This window comes from Myotis myotis, unplaced genomic scaffold (assembly GCF_014108235.1).
Source record: "Myotis myotis isolate mMyoMyo1 unplaced genomic scaffold, mMyoMyo1.p scaffold_m19_p_18, whole genome shotgun sequence".
Lineage (NCBI taxonomy): Eukaryota > Metazoa > Chordata > Mammalia > Chiroptera > Vespertilionidae > Myotis > Myotis myotis.
In genome coordinates, this window is record NW_023416322.1 from 38,067,609 (window position 1) to 38,084,622 (window position 17,014).

The following is a 17,014-nucleotide window of genomic DNA, read 5'->3' on the forward strand; positions in this document are numbered from 1 at the left end:
GTAGGTTAGCTTGCTGCTGGGGTCCGGACTTAGTGAGATAGGCCCGACATGCCCTGAAGCCCTCCTAGAGCCCCTCCCTGACTAGCCAACCTCCCACGTCTCTCCCCACCCTGGTCACGCACCAGTGGGGACCCTCAGCCTGGCCTGCGCCCTCTCACAATCCAGGACCCCTCGGGGATGTCGGAGAGCTGGTTTCTGCCTAATCCCACAGGCCCGGCCAAGGGACCCCACTGGTGCACAAATTTGTGCACCGGGCCTCTAGTGTGTGTGTGTGTGTGTGTGTGTGTGTGTGTGTGTGTGTGTGTATATATATATATATATATATATATAAAGTTAAGGACTATAAAAGAACTGAGTTAAAAAATAAAGTGAAATAAAATAGAAAAATAAAAAAATGGGTAAGAAAAAAAAAAAGAATTGAATTCATGATCTTGGCCTCACTAGCAATCAATTAGAAATCAGGAAGAGAATGATATAATTCAGAATTAGTTTATTTTGTACTTTGGAATGTACTATGAACTTCCCCCAGTAGAGCTGCTGTAATATGAGACTAGATTATTTAAAGAACTGATCTATGGGGGCCTCAAAAATGGGCATATGAAGTAGATGTTATCATACTTAACAGATGAAGAATCTAAGGCTGTGTGACTGGAAAGAAAATTAAGCTGTTGGGAATTGATTTGAACTCAGATTTTCTGGTTTTAAATAATCAACTCTTGATTTTACAACACCAGGTCCCTTGCAGCCTAGACATCTGCTCAGTTGTAGGGAAATGGACTTGCCCTACCCAGAACGTGGAAATGGACAAAACATGCTTTAGGGAGAAGTGAAAGTTGTGCCTCTGGGTCATAAGTATTATGTAGGGGGAAAGAATACTAAGGAGTAGCTCTTAGCGTGTCTCTTAGCTTCAGCTTGCAGTGCCTGAGCAGGGTATTTGACAACTACTGAAGATAAATTTCACACCCTTTATCATTCTAATAGTAGAATTCTTGAAATTAAGAATTGTAGCATTCTTGAAAGAGATACAACTTAGGGTTTTTGTAGAACTTTAAAATGTTCTACAAGGTTTCTTGTGTCCAATTTACAAAGAAATTATCTTACTAGTACTAGGAAAAGTAATGGTTTTGTGATACTTAACTGCTTTCTATTCATCTTTCTGCGATAAAGTTTGTCTGGAAGAAACTTTGCATGTATTAGTCCTGCAAGTCAGGTAAGATTTTATGTGCAGTATTTCACAAAGGAGATCTGACAGGGCAACTTTTGTATTTAGTGCCTGTGTCGGACTGAAATACTAAAACAATATTCACTCATTTTCTCAGTGCTGCATACAAGGTACCATGTCCCTAGCCGCTGATAAGTTTTGAGGAAGGAACTATATGTTCTGGAAGCATATAATAACTAAAAGCTATATATTAAAAAGTGAAGGTACAGATAGTTGCAACAACTTAATATTTAAACAGTGTAAGTGTATTTAGTGATTTCTCCAGGAGATGGCATCGTTGAGTTGGCTTTTTTCTTCTCAGACTGTAAGACAATAGACCATTCATCTTTGTGTCACTAAACAAAGAAATACTCTTGTATAGCCCCTCTTCTCCCCACAGCTAATCACATGCTACTGGAACCCACTGTCTTGTGATCTACTCCATAGTTGTCATAGATGAAAATATAATCAGTATTTGAAAAATAATGTGACACATGATCGTGGATGGAAAGGAACACGTTCACGTTTTCGGCGCTCTTTTGTCATTTCAGTAGTTGAGAACCTGGAAGATATTCTAGTGATTTCCCATCCTGCTCAGATGTCATTCAAAAATATTTTTCAATTCTTTCGTCTTAGTATGGTTGTTCTGGGGGAAAAAATGTAAATTTGTAAATCTCTGTTCTCAATGTGACTAGAAGGATTTTACTGTAAACTTTGGGTTGGGTGCAGTGCGCCATTTTGTTCTGCAATGAATAGATTCTCATTTGGGTTTACCTCCAGTTTATAGTTAAAAGTAATTTTCAGCAGCTTTCTCTATCTGGGGTAACGTCTTGCATACTTGGTATCTTTCTATTTGCTGCCTTTTTTGACCAACTTCTAGCAACCATTCTGAAGAGATGGAATCAGTTCAGGTTAAGATTCAGAACTGGTTTTACCTGGACTGCACGTTCTAGGAGTTACGTGTGCAGTTCCTGCAATAAAGGGGCCGCATAAGGGTTGTGTTTTACTTCTCGTGGGCGGGGTGCTAACGCAGGGCACATCATATACTGAAAAACCAAAGCTGTGCAAACCAACTCCGCAGGGTTCGGCGCTTTGGCAGAGATACTAGTAAATGTGCATCTAGGGACCGATCGTCCTGCCCACTTTGACCTGCCCCTAAAGTCTAAGCTACTTTCTACCTCCAGGTAAGCCAGTAAGCAGCCCCACCTTTGGCCTAACTCCGTGCCGAAGAGGAAGGTAAGCGTGAGGCCATGCGTGGTGGAAGTACTTCAAGTTCGCATGCGTCACGAAGGCCCCGATTCCATCTTCTGCCGAGGCGTTAGCCCACACAATTGGCATTCACCTTGGCAGCCAGGCTGCTTCGGCAGACAATGCTTAAACCCTGAAGCCCGGTTCGCGACCAAACCCGGTTTTCCAGCTGAGCCAGCTCAGGGATTCCCTGGGGAGATTTCCCGGCGCTGCCACAGCCCAAAGAATTTTGGGGGTGTCTCTGGGGGAGAGGCGACTAACCCAGCCCAACTTGAGGGAGCCGCGAGGGGTCGGGCGTCACGGAACGTGGAGCCCGGGGGTAGGGGAGAAGCTGCTACCGACTCTGGAAGTTGGGCCGGAGACGCGGGCGAGGCGCGGGATGACCTCAGCCGTCTCTGCCACGTTCCAGCCAATCAGTCCCGCATCTTGGCATCCGAATCCAGGACCCCCGAGGCCGGAGGCGACGCGAGCCAATGAGGAGCGCGCAGGGGAAGAAGGACAGGCGGGCGGCCTATGGGCGGAGCGGCCCGGCTGCGCGTATCCAAGGGGCGCCCGCGCGCTCGGGGGTGTGGCGCGGCGGCGGCGGGGGGGCGGGCGCCGGGCGGCAGGTGTCGGCGGCGTCGGCATTCGGCGGCGATGGAGCGGCCCCGAGCAGCTGCGGACGGCCTCTCGCGCTGGCCCCACGGCCTCGGCCTCCTCCTCCTCCTGGGCCTCCCGCTGCTGCCGCGGGCCGCGCTGGGCCAGGACCGGCTGGACGCGCCGCCGCCGCCCGCTGCGCTGTTGTCGCGCTGGGGCGGCCCCGTCGGGGTGAGCTGGGGGCTGCGCGCGGCCGCGCCCGGGGGCCCGTTTCCCCGCGGCCGTTGGCGCCGCAGCGCGCAGGACCCGGACAAGGGCTGCGGCCGCGTCCCGGACTTCGTCGCCAGGCTGGTCAACAACACGCACCAGGTGAGCGGGCGCCGGGCCCGGGCGCCGCCGGGACTGTGAGGTGCCCCCTCCGACCCCCACGCACCGGGCATCTCCGCCGAGGGGATCCCGGCCGCGGCCCGAAGCAGCGGCGGGCGGGGTCCGGCCCGGGAGGGCCCTGGGACGCGGCTGTGTTTCGTCACAGGGGAGGCCGGCCGAGCCCCCACGGCATTCTTTCTCTCAAGTTGTCAAAACCTCCGAGTGCGGCGGTTTTCCGTCTGTAAACAATCGGCGCGGTGCGCTGTGCTTGCAGAAAAGTTGGGCTGCGCAGAATCCAAGGTGTGTCCTCCGGGTCGGCGCTTTCAGGGTGGGTAGGGGGCGTTCAGAAATCCCAGCGCCGTTGCTCGGTAAGCGAGTTTGTTTGCACAGGCAAAGGACCAAGCCTGGGAACAGGAGAATAGTCTCTGTGTCATCTCTCTGAAAAACGCCTTCAGTTTGACCTTCCATGGGGCCATCGGACTCTGATCAGGAAGTCTGTGCACTGTAACACGGTTTTCAGCATCCGAGAGCACGTCGTAGATCTGCTCTGAGCTAGGTCCTAGTGGAAAACTTACAAAATTGTGGCAGCCCTGTCCCTGGAGACAAGCAGCTCAACCCTTGTGCCCCGCTGGATGGACAAAGCCAATTGTTAGGAATGTCCTGGCTCCCTGTGCCAGTGCAACTTGGGCACCTTCCTCATTTTTCCCCAGAAATAATAATTTAATTGTTGCTACCCACATTTGCATAACATATTTTCAATTTAATATATTTCCTCCTACAAAGAGAGGTATCCAACAGATGGGATGCAGAGTTGAGTGGCTAACTACCTGTCCTTGTATAGCCACATCCCTATTAGTGGAGTCTCCGCTTCCCCTTGAACCATCTCCCTCTGGCCACGCTCTGCTGGTTACCTGCGCTGCATTCTCAGGTCTGGGACCCAGGGCACAGGCAGGCAGGGCTAAGTCCGCTTACTCCGGTCCATGCAGCAGCTGCGGGAAGGTGGCCACGCTAGTGCTGACGGGTGGGACAGGTTGGGTGCAGATAGGAGGGAATGAGTACTAGAAGGTCTTCCTGTTTGAGGAGGGGCAAGGGGAGAATTTGTTGACTTCCACCTGCGTGCAGTGGCGTTGAGAAAGTCTTTGCAACACAGATGCTTAATTTACAGCGGGACGCAGTATTCTTACCCCATATTTCAGATTCTTCTCCTCCTGGCTGACAGGATCTGCTGCTGCTTCTGGGTTCATTCCTTTAGTGGAAGTCTTCCCTGATTAGTCTGAATTGATACGTCATTTGTAGTACATTGATTTCTGTAGCAAGAGGTTGATACAACTGGCTTGGGGGGTTCTCAGGCCAAATTAAGAGCAGATATGAAACCTTATTCTTGGAAGTCTGGTAAGTAAAGAAACTTTAGTTTTCATTTTATTTGGCTCCTATTGCCAGTGATTTTTTTTTCAATCTTTTTCCAGTGACCTAATTTTAAATTGTTATTTTTGCAATTGTTTATCAGTCATGATCTCACAAAAAAAAAAGAAAGAAAGAAAAAAAGTAAATAAAAGCAAAACAAAACAAAAATATCATGGTCTCTTCAGAGATCCTATCCTTTTTGGAACATGCATACGTGAAGTGGGTGAGCAAAGCAGTTCTTAGCGAGCCACCTCCTTTACCACGAATTGTCATGCAATAGTCTGTTCTGCTTTTTAGTTCTGTATTTTTTTTTTTTTTATTATTAGTTAAGGTATTACAAATGTGTCCTCATCCCCCCCATTAACCCCCAACCTCCCCCCCACACACACTCATGCTCCCATCCCCCTGTTGTCCATGTCCATTGGTATGGCTTATATACATGTATACAAGTCCTTCGGTTGATCTCTTAGTTCTGTATTTTTAAGTCACAATAAATCATCCTGAACTGTATTGAAGAGATCTAGTATTTTAGGACCTTTATAAACAGAGTGAAGTAAAACCATCAGCATGCCAGAACTGCTTTTTTATTAGTGATGTTGTATACTTTTGTACAGCTAGGAAAGTGCCTTTAGAGTCATTTTTTTTTATAAGATTACAGGATTCACTTCCCAAGAAAAATCAAAAGTTCTTGGTTCTCTTCTTACTTGTTATAACTGTTGTTCATGTCAAACCCCGTTAATTCATAATGTATGTGAATACCCTCCAGATGTTCAAGACACACTAGATGCTGGGGTGCCGGGACCCAAAGGAAAGCTACTCAGACTAGAGAATGAAAAGCCTCAGGAGGGTTAGCGAATCTCCTGGATCTGTTTCTGTGGCTTAGTTGGCTTGTGAGACTATATCTATATAGCCTATATCTATATCTATATCTATCTATATCTATATCTATATCTATATCTATATCTATATCTATATCTATATCTATATCTATACCTATAGTTGGCTTGTTTAACTAATCTGAAGAAAGTAAAAGTAGAACTAACCGCATGGTAATGCTTTTTCATTCCTGTGCCCTAGTGACCTATACCTCAAGCTTCTTCACTCATGAAATCCAACAAGTGTGCATGTGTATTTATAAATACGTGTTTCTTACTCTCGATAAATAACCTTCGTTTTGCTTTTAACCCCAAACTCTTCATGCTGCACTTTTAACTGATTCTTTCCTCTGAGTGCGTGGAGTACTCACGCCATGTACGTTGTAAATGAGAAACTGAGCGTGCTGAGACGACTTTATTAATGTTGGTTGCTGAGTTGGATTTCTTCAAAACATTCTCCCTATAAGCACCCCTCTGAGGGTAGGCATGAAACTCTGCCTTAAAGAAACAGATGCAGTTCTTTGGCTAGAGTTGCGGTGATGGCTGACAATTTCCTTATTTCTCATTCCTGTGTCAGACCATTTGACAGTGTCTTTAAAACTGATGATTAATAAAGCCAGGAACTGTTGTTCCTTCTCTGTCCTCCCTCTGCTCCTGTCATTAACTACTTCTTTACATATTACTTCCCAACTTGTCCCCAACATCAAAGCGTCTGGTGTCTTAAATAAACAGGCCGGTGGAGAGGCCGTGTGCAATGGGGTATCGGTCCTAGAAGGATGTGTGTGTTTGTCTGCGGGTGCTGGCCGGGCTGCGTCCAGGGTGATAGCGCTGCGTCCAGGCTGACAGCACTGAAGGCGCCTGAGGGAGGTTTCGGGGGGCTGCCACTCTGAGCCCTTGTGGATCTTGGTCACGCCTGGGGATCTGAAGGTCAGTCCCTAGAGCTTCCAGAACTTTTTAACTGCCTCATTATTCCAATACTCAGCCTCTCTGTATACTCCCTTTCCCGACACTCCCACCCTCATCCTTCAGTTCTTCTCTGGAGTCCTATTTCATCCATTCAATTTGGGGTCAAGGAACAGGAATTCTGGAGGCTCTCCTTGATTCTACTCCCGTGCAGTACACTGATCAGACCTTTGACCCAGAAGGGATGTGAAAATGACTTAAGCATTAGGGATTTCAGTTAGAAATATCAGCAGGTTTGAGGAAGTATATTTATCCGGGCAAAGGTTTGTCTTCATCTGAGGTTTGGTTGGGGTGGAGGTAGAGAGCTAGCCAGATGGGACAAATGGCTCAAAGGCAAGCGGTGTAACCACTCAGCGACTTCTCTGCCGACTCAGATATTTGACTCCGTGCGTAGTGATATTTAATTAGAAATGAGAGTCTCCTGTCTGTTTGTGGAAATAATTGGAAGAAGGCTTATTCTTCTGGCCAGTCACTAATGGCAATTTTCTCTTTGTAATGATAGCAATAATAATAGGCTCTCCATGCTGCTGTTTGATCTGGTCTTTCACAGCAGGTTCACGGAGGGTATTAACAGCTCCTTCTCCACTCTGCCCGTTTCCAGTCAGCTCTTGCCAGCAAGCTTTGGATTCCAGTGGGTGGCTGCAGACACTGCTCTCCGACTTGGCTCTAAGTGGCCTGTTACCCTGGTGTGATCCTCACGTGAAGGGCCAGAGCAGGAGGGTAATGTTGCCTCCTCTCCCTCCCTTCCCAGCCACCCTACCCCTCAAGCTCTGTTGTTACAGAGAGTGAACTGAGTTTTGAGGCTGGAGAAATGATACGCAGACGGTTTATATGATTAGAAGCTAGTATTAAGGTAGACAAAACCATCAGCTTTGACAGGTGATTAAAAATACAGCTTTTCTTACAAAGGACTATGTGGCAATGGCTCCAAAAAATTATGAAATAGATACTGCATTTGTGTATTTCCAGGCATTTTTAGTTCCCTTTCTGTAACCACTGTTTCTATTGCATCTTTTACTCTTTTTTAAAAAAAATTTTGTTGAAAACGTGTTCTTCTCATTAGCTGTGGCCTCACTGATCTGCATGTAGGTGGTTTTGAGGAAATGGGGCTTAAGGTACAAGCTGCTCAGTTTTAGTCAGTTCTGGGCAGGTTTCTTACTGTGGTAATTATGGTGACCACAGTCAAAGTGGGGGTAGTGATGTGTGGCTTTGAGCCAGCTGGGTTGAATGACGCTGCATGACAGACCCTTCAAATCTATGGAGGTTGTCAGTGGATGCTGGACATGTGGGCGTGTTTTCTTTGTTCTGTTTTGTTTAAGGATTGAGGCTATTTTTCCCCTCTCCACCTTCAACCCTAACCTCAGGAAACCACAGTAAAAAAAAAATCTTCAATTCAGAGCCTGTGGTGTTTTGCTGAGAAAGTTTTCTGTGAATGCAATTTATTTTCTGTTTTGCATTTCAGTATCTGGCCTTCAATTCTTCGTCTACAACATGAGAAGTTTTGGGCTAGATTTTTGATGTCTAAAATAATTCTGTGATTCCTAAGGAAGAAGAGGAGGCCAGAGGTTGTGATCACAAATGTTTATTGGTTGAATCCAAATTTAGAAACAAATTGGGGCTGTTCCGCTTCCCAGTTGAACTTGACCATAGCCTGGATTTCACATCTGGGGGTAATTTGTTACCACCTCCAGAGCTTGCTTCAGTGAAATACGAGTGTTCTTAAAGATAGCATGAGTATTTTTTTTGTCATATAATTATGAAAGACATTTGACTCTTTTTTTGGGGGGAGGGGGATACTTTATCGTTCCTTGTCAGCTGAGAAATCTAATCTAATCAAAGCCACTAGCTTGGATAGTCCAAAAACAAACCCAGAAGATATATAGCAGTAAAATTGTTTTTTTCTTTCCTGCAAGTATTTTGCTCAACTGGGACTGTTTTTTTTTAACCAGGGGTAGGGCCGGGCGGGGGGCGGGGGGGGGGGGTAAAGGGGGGGTGGGGCACGGGGGGGAGTTCTGGCTGCTTGTGTGTTTGAAAGTCGATGATCATCTTACCATTAGTAGAATCAGCCCTGTGTGGTTAGAACTTATGTATGAGTCACTGGCTTGGTTTACTTTCATCAGGAGAAAATGAATGTTCTTTTCCTTCTAGGGTTTTATGAGTACTATTTCTCTTATATTTGCTTTTGTTAAGAGCTTTGTTCTTTTCTTCCTGTATGTTCTAAAAAAACTAAGTGCTAATACTGTACTTGAGCCAGCTGGCAAGTCTGGTTTACCAGTAAGATCACCCTGAAGACCAACAGAAATGGACCTGGGAAGGACATTTTTAATTAACTTCAGTACTTTCCAGACAAGACAGTGCAAATCAAATGTTTATCTGGTACCTGCTGTTTGTCAAAGGGACTCAAACCGTAGACATGTTGTTTACAAAACGGCTCAAATGAGATGTCTCAGTAAACACACTGAGTCCCGGCTCTGCTGCTTCGGAGCTTTGTGATCGTGACAATCACTTAACTTCTCTTACCTTCATAGTTGTTATTGTTTTTAACTAGAGAAGCAGCTTTAGGATTATTTGGAGGAACAAATGAGTTGTCAAAATGTTTTGTTAATTGTTGAAACACCTACAGAGTCCAGGCCTGTGCACAAGCAAAGTTGAACATAAAGATATTCGCATTGATGCCCCCTGAAGGATTTAGGTGTTCATTGAATGCTTGCTGAGAGTTTGGAAGAATTTGCGGAGAAGGCATGACCCACTCCGTGTGCTGTCGAGGAAAGCCTCAGGGGTGAAGTGAGGATGGAGGTACTTCTCAGGGAGATCTGTCATGGAGATAAGGAAACCCAGGCATGCTCAGGCAAGGTCAAGGGGAATTTTCTGTTGGAGAGTAGGATGATGAGTATGATTAAGGTTTCCAGGAAAACATAGAGAGAGGTTAAAAATAAAAGAGTCAGCTCTTTTGGGGGGTCGGGTGGAAAGAGGGGGTACAGGTGGGGAGTTTGGCATTAGGACTTACTGGGGAAAGTGTTATAACAGGTAGTGCTAGGCGTGAGGCGGGAGCTGAAGAAGCCAGAGGTGGAGATGGGGAGCCAAAAAGAGTTATCTTCCTAGAGGTTGGCCATTGCTGTGGTCCTGGGAGAGGAGAGCAGAATAGAGGGCAGGGGGCCCACCTTGTCCATTACAGCGCGGAGGGTTCCCAGGCGCACTCCTGGCCTCCTGGACCTTCTTGAAGGAGCGTGTGAGCCAAGGCGAGAGAAAGCAGAGCTAGAGGACAGGGAAGCCCCTCAACAGACTTCTGCTTTCTGCATGTTTGTGGACAAGGATAAGCTTAAACTCTTGCTGAGAACGTGCTTTAAGTTTGAGTCATAGATTACTAGGCTGATTAGCTGGTCAGGTCTCTTTAACTGATGAGGTTAAATAAATAACTTCTTACAGGCCAAGAGCTGGGGGTAGAGCACATGTCCCAACATGGTGCTCCTCCATTTGGAAGTGTTTCATAGAGTTGGTTTTTGTTTTTATATAAAAAGTTGATTTTTTAATTGAATTTACTGTGGTTACATTGGTTAACAAAATTATAGATTTCAGGGGTACAATTCTAAAATAGATGATCTGTATATTGTATTGTGTGTTCACCACCCCAAGTCTGGTTTCCTTCCATCTCCATTTATACTCTCTTTACCTTTTCCTACCTATTAGACGTGTTTTAAAATCAGTGTGTTTGCTTTAGAGATAAGGCAAAGTTATAGACCCTGTGTAAGTCATACACTTGTGAATTCTCCTCTGCTGGTCAAAGGTCATAGTACCCTCAACAGAGCTCAATTAGCTTTTCGATGCCTCACGTTCCCATCATATAAAATGATGCATTATCATAAGACTTTGAAGAGGAAATGTTTTGAAAATCTTGATGTACTGTATGCATGTGATTTATGTCCTTTTTAATAAGCCTTTTGATCTGTGACTGTGTCCATGGGGCCCAATTGTCAGCCAAATTATCCTGTGAAATACCAGCTCCAGGGGAACATGTGCATAAAAGGGCACAGATGAGGCAAAAATGTATTTGGTTTTATCACTTGGCAGGATTGGATGATAGGTTTGGGCGGGGGTGGCAAGAATGAGAGTGAGCCAAGATTAGCAGAAATGTCAGAAGCGTATGTGTTCTTTTTTAAAATCTTTACATCAAAATTTTAACTTGTTCACATGATTGATAGTTCTGGGAGGCAGTGAGTAGGAGGGAACGTGGTCTCAGATTGGACCTACATTCACATGTCAGTGGTGGCCATGGAAGATTAATGTCAGTGAACCTTATATTTTTCATCTATCAAATGAGCCATTGTGAAGATTAAATGAGATAGTGTGCGACTTAGTGTGCATTTACTTGTTGAGGATATCTTACAGTGGTCATCACCATAAAGCTGATGCATTATCAATTAATGCTCAAATATTTGCGTTATGTGCTTAGATTTTTTTCCTTAGTTATATTTCTAGAGAATTGTTATGGGTATTCATAGGAACCAAATCTGGATTAAGGAATATATACTTCTTATGTCTTTGGATTCAGGGGTTAAGAAAAAGGGGGCACAGTGAAGGGGAGAGATCATCTACACAGAGTGTGTTTCTTGAAGCTGTGGGAGATGGAGGAGAAAATACTAATTCCATTGTCAACAGTACCTGGGCATCTGGTTATGATAGTTTTAAGTATATAAAGTTATTTACTTATAGTTGTAAAGAACTTATCATTATAAAAAACAAGACTACTCATAATGTAAAAACTACTTCTCTTCTTCATTGAGCTTTAGTTTGCTGGAGTTAGTGACTGGCTTTGCATGGACTGCTCTGAAATGGTGCCTTGCTGATTTCACCCTCATTCATTAACTGAGCAGCCACAGTTGGCTTTGCATTCTCCTGGCCTCTGTGAATTTTAAGAAATATTAATGATGTGGTAGGTACTTCTCAAGATCTTTGTTTGAAAGCATAGATGACCAGAATGTTAACCTAATTATTTTCTTACGTGCTTACCTTTTAAACATTTCACCACTTCCTGGCCTGTGTTAATCCTCTGTTCTAGGTAAAGTGACCTTCTCACCAGTCCCTTTTGCTCACTAGGTGTTGTGTTGCTTCTACATCTTTGTTTAGAGGGCGTTCCTCCTCTGGCTGGCTTGTTTTTCTCTTCTCTCCTACAGCATTTTACTAGACCATGTAACCCAGCACTTAACTATATAGTATTCTGTCTTGTATTCACTGTCATCTATTAAATGTCCCCCCTCCCCCCCAGATCATAAACTCCTTAAAGGTAGGGGCTATGCTTGCTCTAGGAGTCCTTCATCACTTTTATCTCACACAGTGCTTGGGAAAGAGTAGTAATTACGTGTGCAGCCTGGAATCAGACAGACATGAGTCTGAATCGTTGCTTTGCCACTAACCAGCTGTGTGACTTTGGGAAAATTACTTAACCTCTCTGAGCCTGCTTCTTCATCTGTAAAGTAGCAGTAGTGTCTTATATATCATAAGTGCCCAGTAAAAGTTCAATACTACTATTGTTAGTCTTCAATTCAACAATGGGTTATTGAGTACCTACCACGTGTTAGGCACTGTGCTGGCTCCTGGACCTGGGAACTGATGTTTAACACAGCAGATAAGATCCCTGTAGGGAGAAGAGACATTATACAGATATGTAATTATCAACATAAGTACCAAGAAGAAATAAAGTAGCTACAGGAGAATAATTGAGGGAGGTCTTTTTAGTCTGGGACATTAGGAAGACTTGCTGAGAAATTATTTTAAATGATACTTGAAGATAAGTAGACGTTTTGCCAGTAGGAGTATCCCAAGCAGAGAGAACAGCATGTTCAAAGGCCTGGGGCGAGAGTGCTTGGTGTGTGCCCAGAGGTCTGGACAAAAGCCATCCTGGTGGCGGAGGGAGTGAGGGGTTAGTCCTCAACCCATTGGGTAAGCGGTGAGCCTTTATGGTTCAGGCAGCTGGCGACTGGGGCACATCCCTTCCCTTCATCACCTCCTTTTTTCTGAAATGGGACTAAGATGTAATAATTAAATGCTAACAGTTTTGCAATTTAGCTCATTTATTGGCCATGGTTTGAAATGAATGAATTATCCTATGAAAGTGAATTTTTCAGAAACCAAGCCTACCCTTTTAAGTGCCAAAGGTTTTGTTGTTGTTCCAGTGGAAATTTTTCTAAAATACTTCTCTGTCTTCTTAGTCAACCGAATGAGCCTGGATCATTGAGATGACATTATGCTACACCACGACTCACAGTAATGGCACTAATGCCCTCAAGATGAGATATGTAGGATCATATCCTCCCATTCCGAGCAGCCCAGATTTATAAGCCTAGTGCCATTGTCTTCTTGTTGAAAAAAAATTTTTTCCCCCTGCAGAAATGATGGTCCCATTGCAATGTCTGGTTCCTTTCGTTGCTGCCCCTGTCCCCAGATTTGATTTGCTGCTTCTAATGTAAGCTAGGAAAAGAGATGACTAATTTTAGGCAATTCTAACAAGCTTAGCAAATTGATTTAGAGTGCTGGTCTGCAAGTTCCTCTTAGAGGTCAAATGCATGGATTTTTATTGCATGGATGGCGGCACCAGAGGTCTCCCTGATTCCTCAGTGAGCGGCCAGGTTGTGGAGGTTTGTAAATGATGGAGCTTGCTGTCACCTCTGCTTTTAACACTAGAGTGTTGTCCAGCAGGGAGCTGATTTTTTTTTTTTTTATGAAGACAGAGCAGTGGAAAAGTAAACTGAGAGGTTAAATTAATGATGAGTCATAGACTTTAAAGCTTATAGGGACTAGAAATGTTGTCATTCCAGCCTCCACTCGCCTTGGTGGTGAAGTAGGTTAAGCTGCTCAAGTTTACCAGGTTTGAAGCACAGCTGGAAATAAAATTCAGGTTTTCTGCTAGCCCAGTGCTCACCTCTGAATCATCCTGCCTTGCAGACAAGTCTGAATAGCTGAATACATTTGAAAACTTGAATAAGAGTTTATGTTTAGCCTTTTCATTTCTAAGAATAGTCTCCCTGAGAACTGAACACTTGCGATCTTGTTTTTGGCTCATTTTTATGACCCTAGCAGTGCCACACTTAGCAGAACGGTACTCTGGTCAGAGCATCATCCAGGTCCTGCTCCAGGCCTCTCTTGTACGTCACTGTGCCCTGTCCACCCCTGTGTTCCCTGTTAGGATTGGGAAGCCTAAATCTTAAGTTCCCATTCTTTGGGGGAGAGGGGTCACCAACACCTTATCTTTGTATGTTATTTCATTTGATTCTTTTTATTCCAGTGAGTGAAGGAGCATAATTCAGTTTTATACCAGAGAAAATGGATTCCCAAGAGAGAAAAGGATTTGTGCCTACTTCCCCAACCAGTTAGTTACTGCACTAGGCTTTAATACCACACCCCTTTGTCGCTTTATTTTCATGGGACAGGCTGTCTTCTGTGGATTAAATGTCTAGCATGTTTAGGCTTTATTTTTAGACTTCTGTAAGAAGCATGTTGAAAGATCCGTGAGCACAGAAAGTGTATGATCACTGTTTCCCCAGCACCCCAGGGAGGGGCTGGCACATGGTAGGCACCACCTTGTGCCACGTGTTTGTTGAAAGTAGGAGTGTGTGTGAGGGATACCATCATTGCATTCACTCCCTCATTTACTTGCCAGGGAGGTTGTTCCCGATGATGAGATGGTTGGTCGTCTGCGTGTGTCTTTTTTTTTTTTTAACGGAGTTTATTGGGGTGACATTAGTTAACAAAATCATGCAGGTTTCAAGTATGTCACTCAACGAAATATCATCTGCATACTGTGTTGTGCGCCCATCGTCCAAAGTAAAGATTGTTTCCATCTCCGTTTATCCCCCCTTTGCCCTTTTTCACCTCTCTCCACCCTCCTTCCCCCTGGCTATCACCATACTGTTGTCTGAATTAGTGTTTCAGGTTTCTTTGCATATATTCCCAAAAGTGGGATCACTGGGCCAAAAGGCAGATCCATTTTTAAATTAAATGTCCATCAGTCTGCATTGTCACCAACAGTGCACAAGGGTTCACCTTGTCTGTTGATTTATTGCTGGTAGCCATTCTGCAGGTGTGAGGTGATATCTCATTGTAGTTTTAATTTGCATCTCTCTGATGATTAGTGGCATTGAGCATCTTTTCGTAGGTCTATTGGCCCTCTGTATATCATTTTTGGAGATGTGTCTATTCAGTTCCTTTGCCCATTTTTAAATTGGGTTGTTCGTCTTCTTGGTGTTGAATTGTGTAAGTTCTTCAAATATTTTGGATATTAACCCCTAATCAGATGTGTCATCGGTGACTATGTTCTCCCATTCAGTGGGTTGTCTTTGCATTTTGTTGATGGCTTCTTTTGCTTGCTCCCTGTGTCTTTTAAACTGGGCCTGCCATGTGACACTGACCTGGCTCGGGTGTGTGGGAGGCAGTTCTCAGTGTTTTACTTTTGATCAGGTGTGTAACTAAAGATAGGCAGAAGTTTCTCATTACCTAGTTTTTTCCAAGCTACAGTGACTCTTGGGACCGACTTTAAGTTCTCCCAGTTATAGTAACAGTAATTTAATGAGGCTTCAGGTTTAATTAGATCTGAAGGCAAAGTTATTTCCATGAAGAATGTAGTGTTTTAGGCTTTGAAATGATAGGCAGTAAACTCGTGGGTGAGTCTTGCAGTAGCTGTCGAGGTGGCCTTATTTTAGAGGAGGCAGTACAAGCTGTCCCCCTACTTTCTAATACAATGACTCCCCGAAAACTAGTTTGGTTATAAATGTCCGCCAGTGACTCCCTGCTGCCCAGAGCTCCCCTACTGGGGGCAGTAAATGGCTGTCCGTGTCATCTGGGACACTAGAAATCACTGTTCAACAGGTGATGAAAAAAAGACTCTGAACAGTGTGTCAGCGAATAATGATGTTGGGATGTGTGCCCTAAATTAAATCAAGACCACTGGTGTTAGTGTGGCTCGGGTAGTAGGGGCTCTCTGACCCAGTCTGTAACTGTTAGCCAGTGTGACACGGTCAATGAGTACTTCTTATAGCAGCCTTTCATTTATCCTTTTTTTAAAATAATAAATTATATACTTTTGTTATTTTTTAAATCCTCACCCAAGGATATTTTTTCCATTGATTTCTAGAGCGTGTAGACAGGAAGGAGGAGGATTTTCATTATTTAACTTTTTATATTTAAATCTTTGTCCTGTGTGGAATCTCTTTGGGAATGGGGATAAGAAGAGAGTTAGGAATCCATCTTTATATATTTTTTCCAAATAGCTAGTTTTTCCCAGATGTTTGACCACTAACTTGCACTGTCAGCTTTATCATACACCAGTGATTTTCAACTGGTGTGCTGAGGTACAGCAAGAATTTTTAAAATATTCAATACCTGACTATTTAGTCAGGGGCACTGCCCTCTTTTCCAGATTAAAAAAATAAGCCAACAGCCAACACAGCAATAGCCACCCGTGTGAATGAATCAAAACTACACATTTTTTTGGTCAGATTGGCAAAAAATATACATTTTTTTTGGTGTGCTGCAGAATTTAAGTAATTAGTTTATGTGTGCCATGAGATGAAAAGGGTTGAAAGTCATTGTCATACACTAAAAAGAAACCTCACCCAATCTCGGACTTCGGCTTGTCTCTTCCTGTGCCAGGAACTGAGGATTAATCAATCTCTCTAGATGTGGCAAGTTTCCTGATAGATCAGGTGACATTTTACGTAGCTAGTCTTCAACTTCTTGGTTTCTGAGTTTCCTACCCTAGGATGTGATTAAGTAATGTAAATTATGTATTTACCATGTGGCCCTTCTGAGTACTGGCTTTTGGCTCTGTGTGGTTTTTTAATTTTGACCTGCTTCTAGAACATACATTTGGCTGACTGCTTAGCAATATGTAGTGGTCAGATCATGTTCTCTTTATGCTAAATAATCTGTCCCTTTTGCAACACAGCTATTGTTCCCCAGAAATAAAACATGCTGCAAACCTCCCTCACCTTCTCCATTCTGCTTGTCATGTATACAGACAGCTAACACATAACATCATTTTGTAACAGTGCTTGAGGTAGACATTCACTCTGCCTTCTGTGGGCTGGGCTTGACTCCTAAATGTTCTTATATGTTCAGTATTTTAACATATTTTATATGTTCTGGATTTTAATAGTATAGGATATTCATTGGTTATATTGTGTTGGACATTTGGGGTTTTCTCTTCCTGGAGAGATTATTTTGCTTTTCAGTTCTCTGGAGCCATAAGCTTTGTCCTTCGCTCATATTTCTTTTATTCCTCTTATTTTGCCTTGATTAGAACAATTGAACCATAACTTATTGGGTGATTATGTTCAACTGTATATACCACTGGAAACCATGCCCATTTGAGTCAGTGATCCTGTGGCCT

The 17,014-nt window shown here is 44.0% G+C and overlaps 1 protein-coding gene across 2 annotated transcripts in view; it reads left to right on the forward strand.

Annotated features, from left to right (window-relative positions):
• Positions 1-3,020: 3,020 nt before the first annotated feature.
• SORT1 (sortilin 1) overlaps positions 3,021-17,014 on the forward strand; it is a 58,828-nt gene continuing 44,834 nt past the window's right edge. For both annotated transcript variants that reach the window (XM_036344952.1, XM_036344953.1), the window contains exon 1: positions 3,021-3,394. In XM_036344952.1, coding sequence (XP_036200845.1) covers positions 3,086-3,394 — 309 coding nt within the window. In that variant the 5' untranslated portion in view covers positions 3,021-3,085. The remainder of the gene's footprint in view (positions 3,395-17,014) is intronic.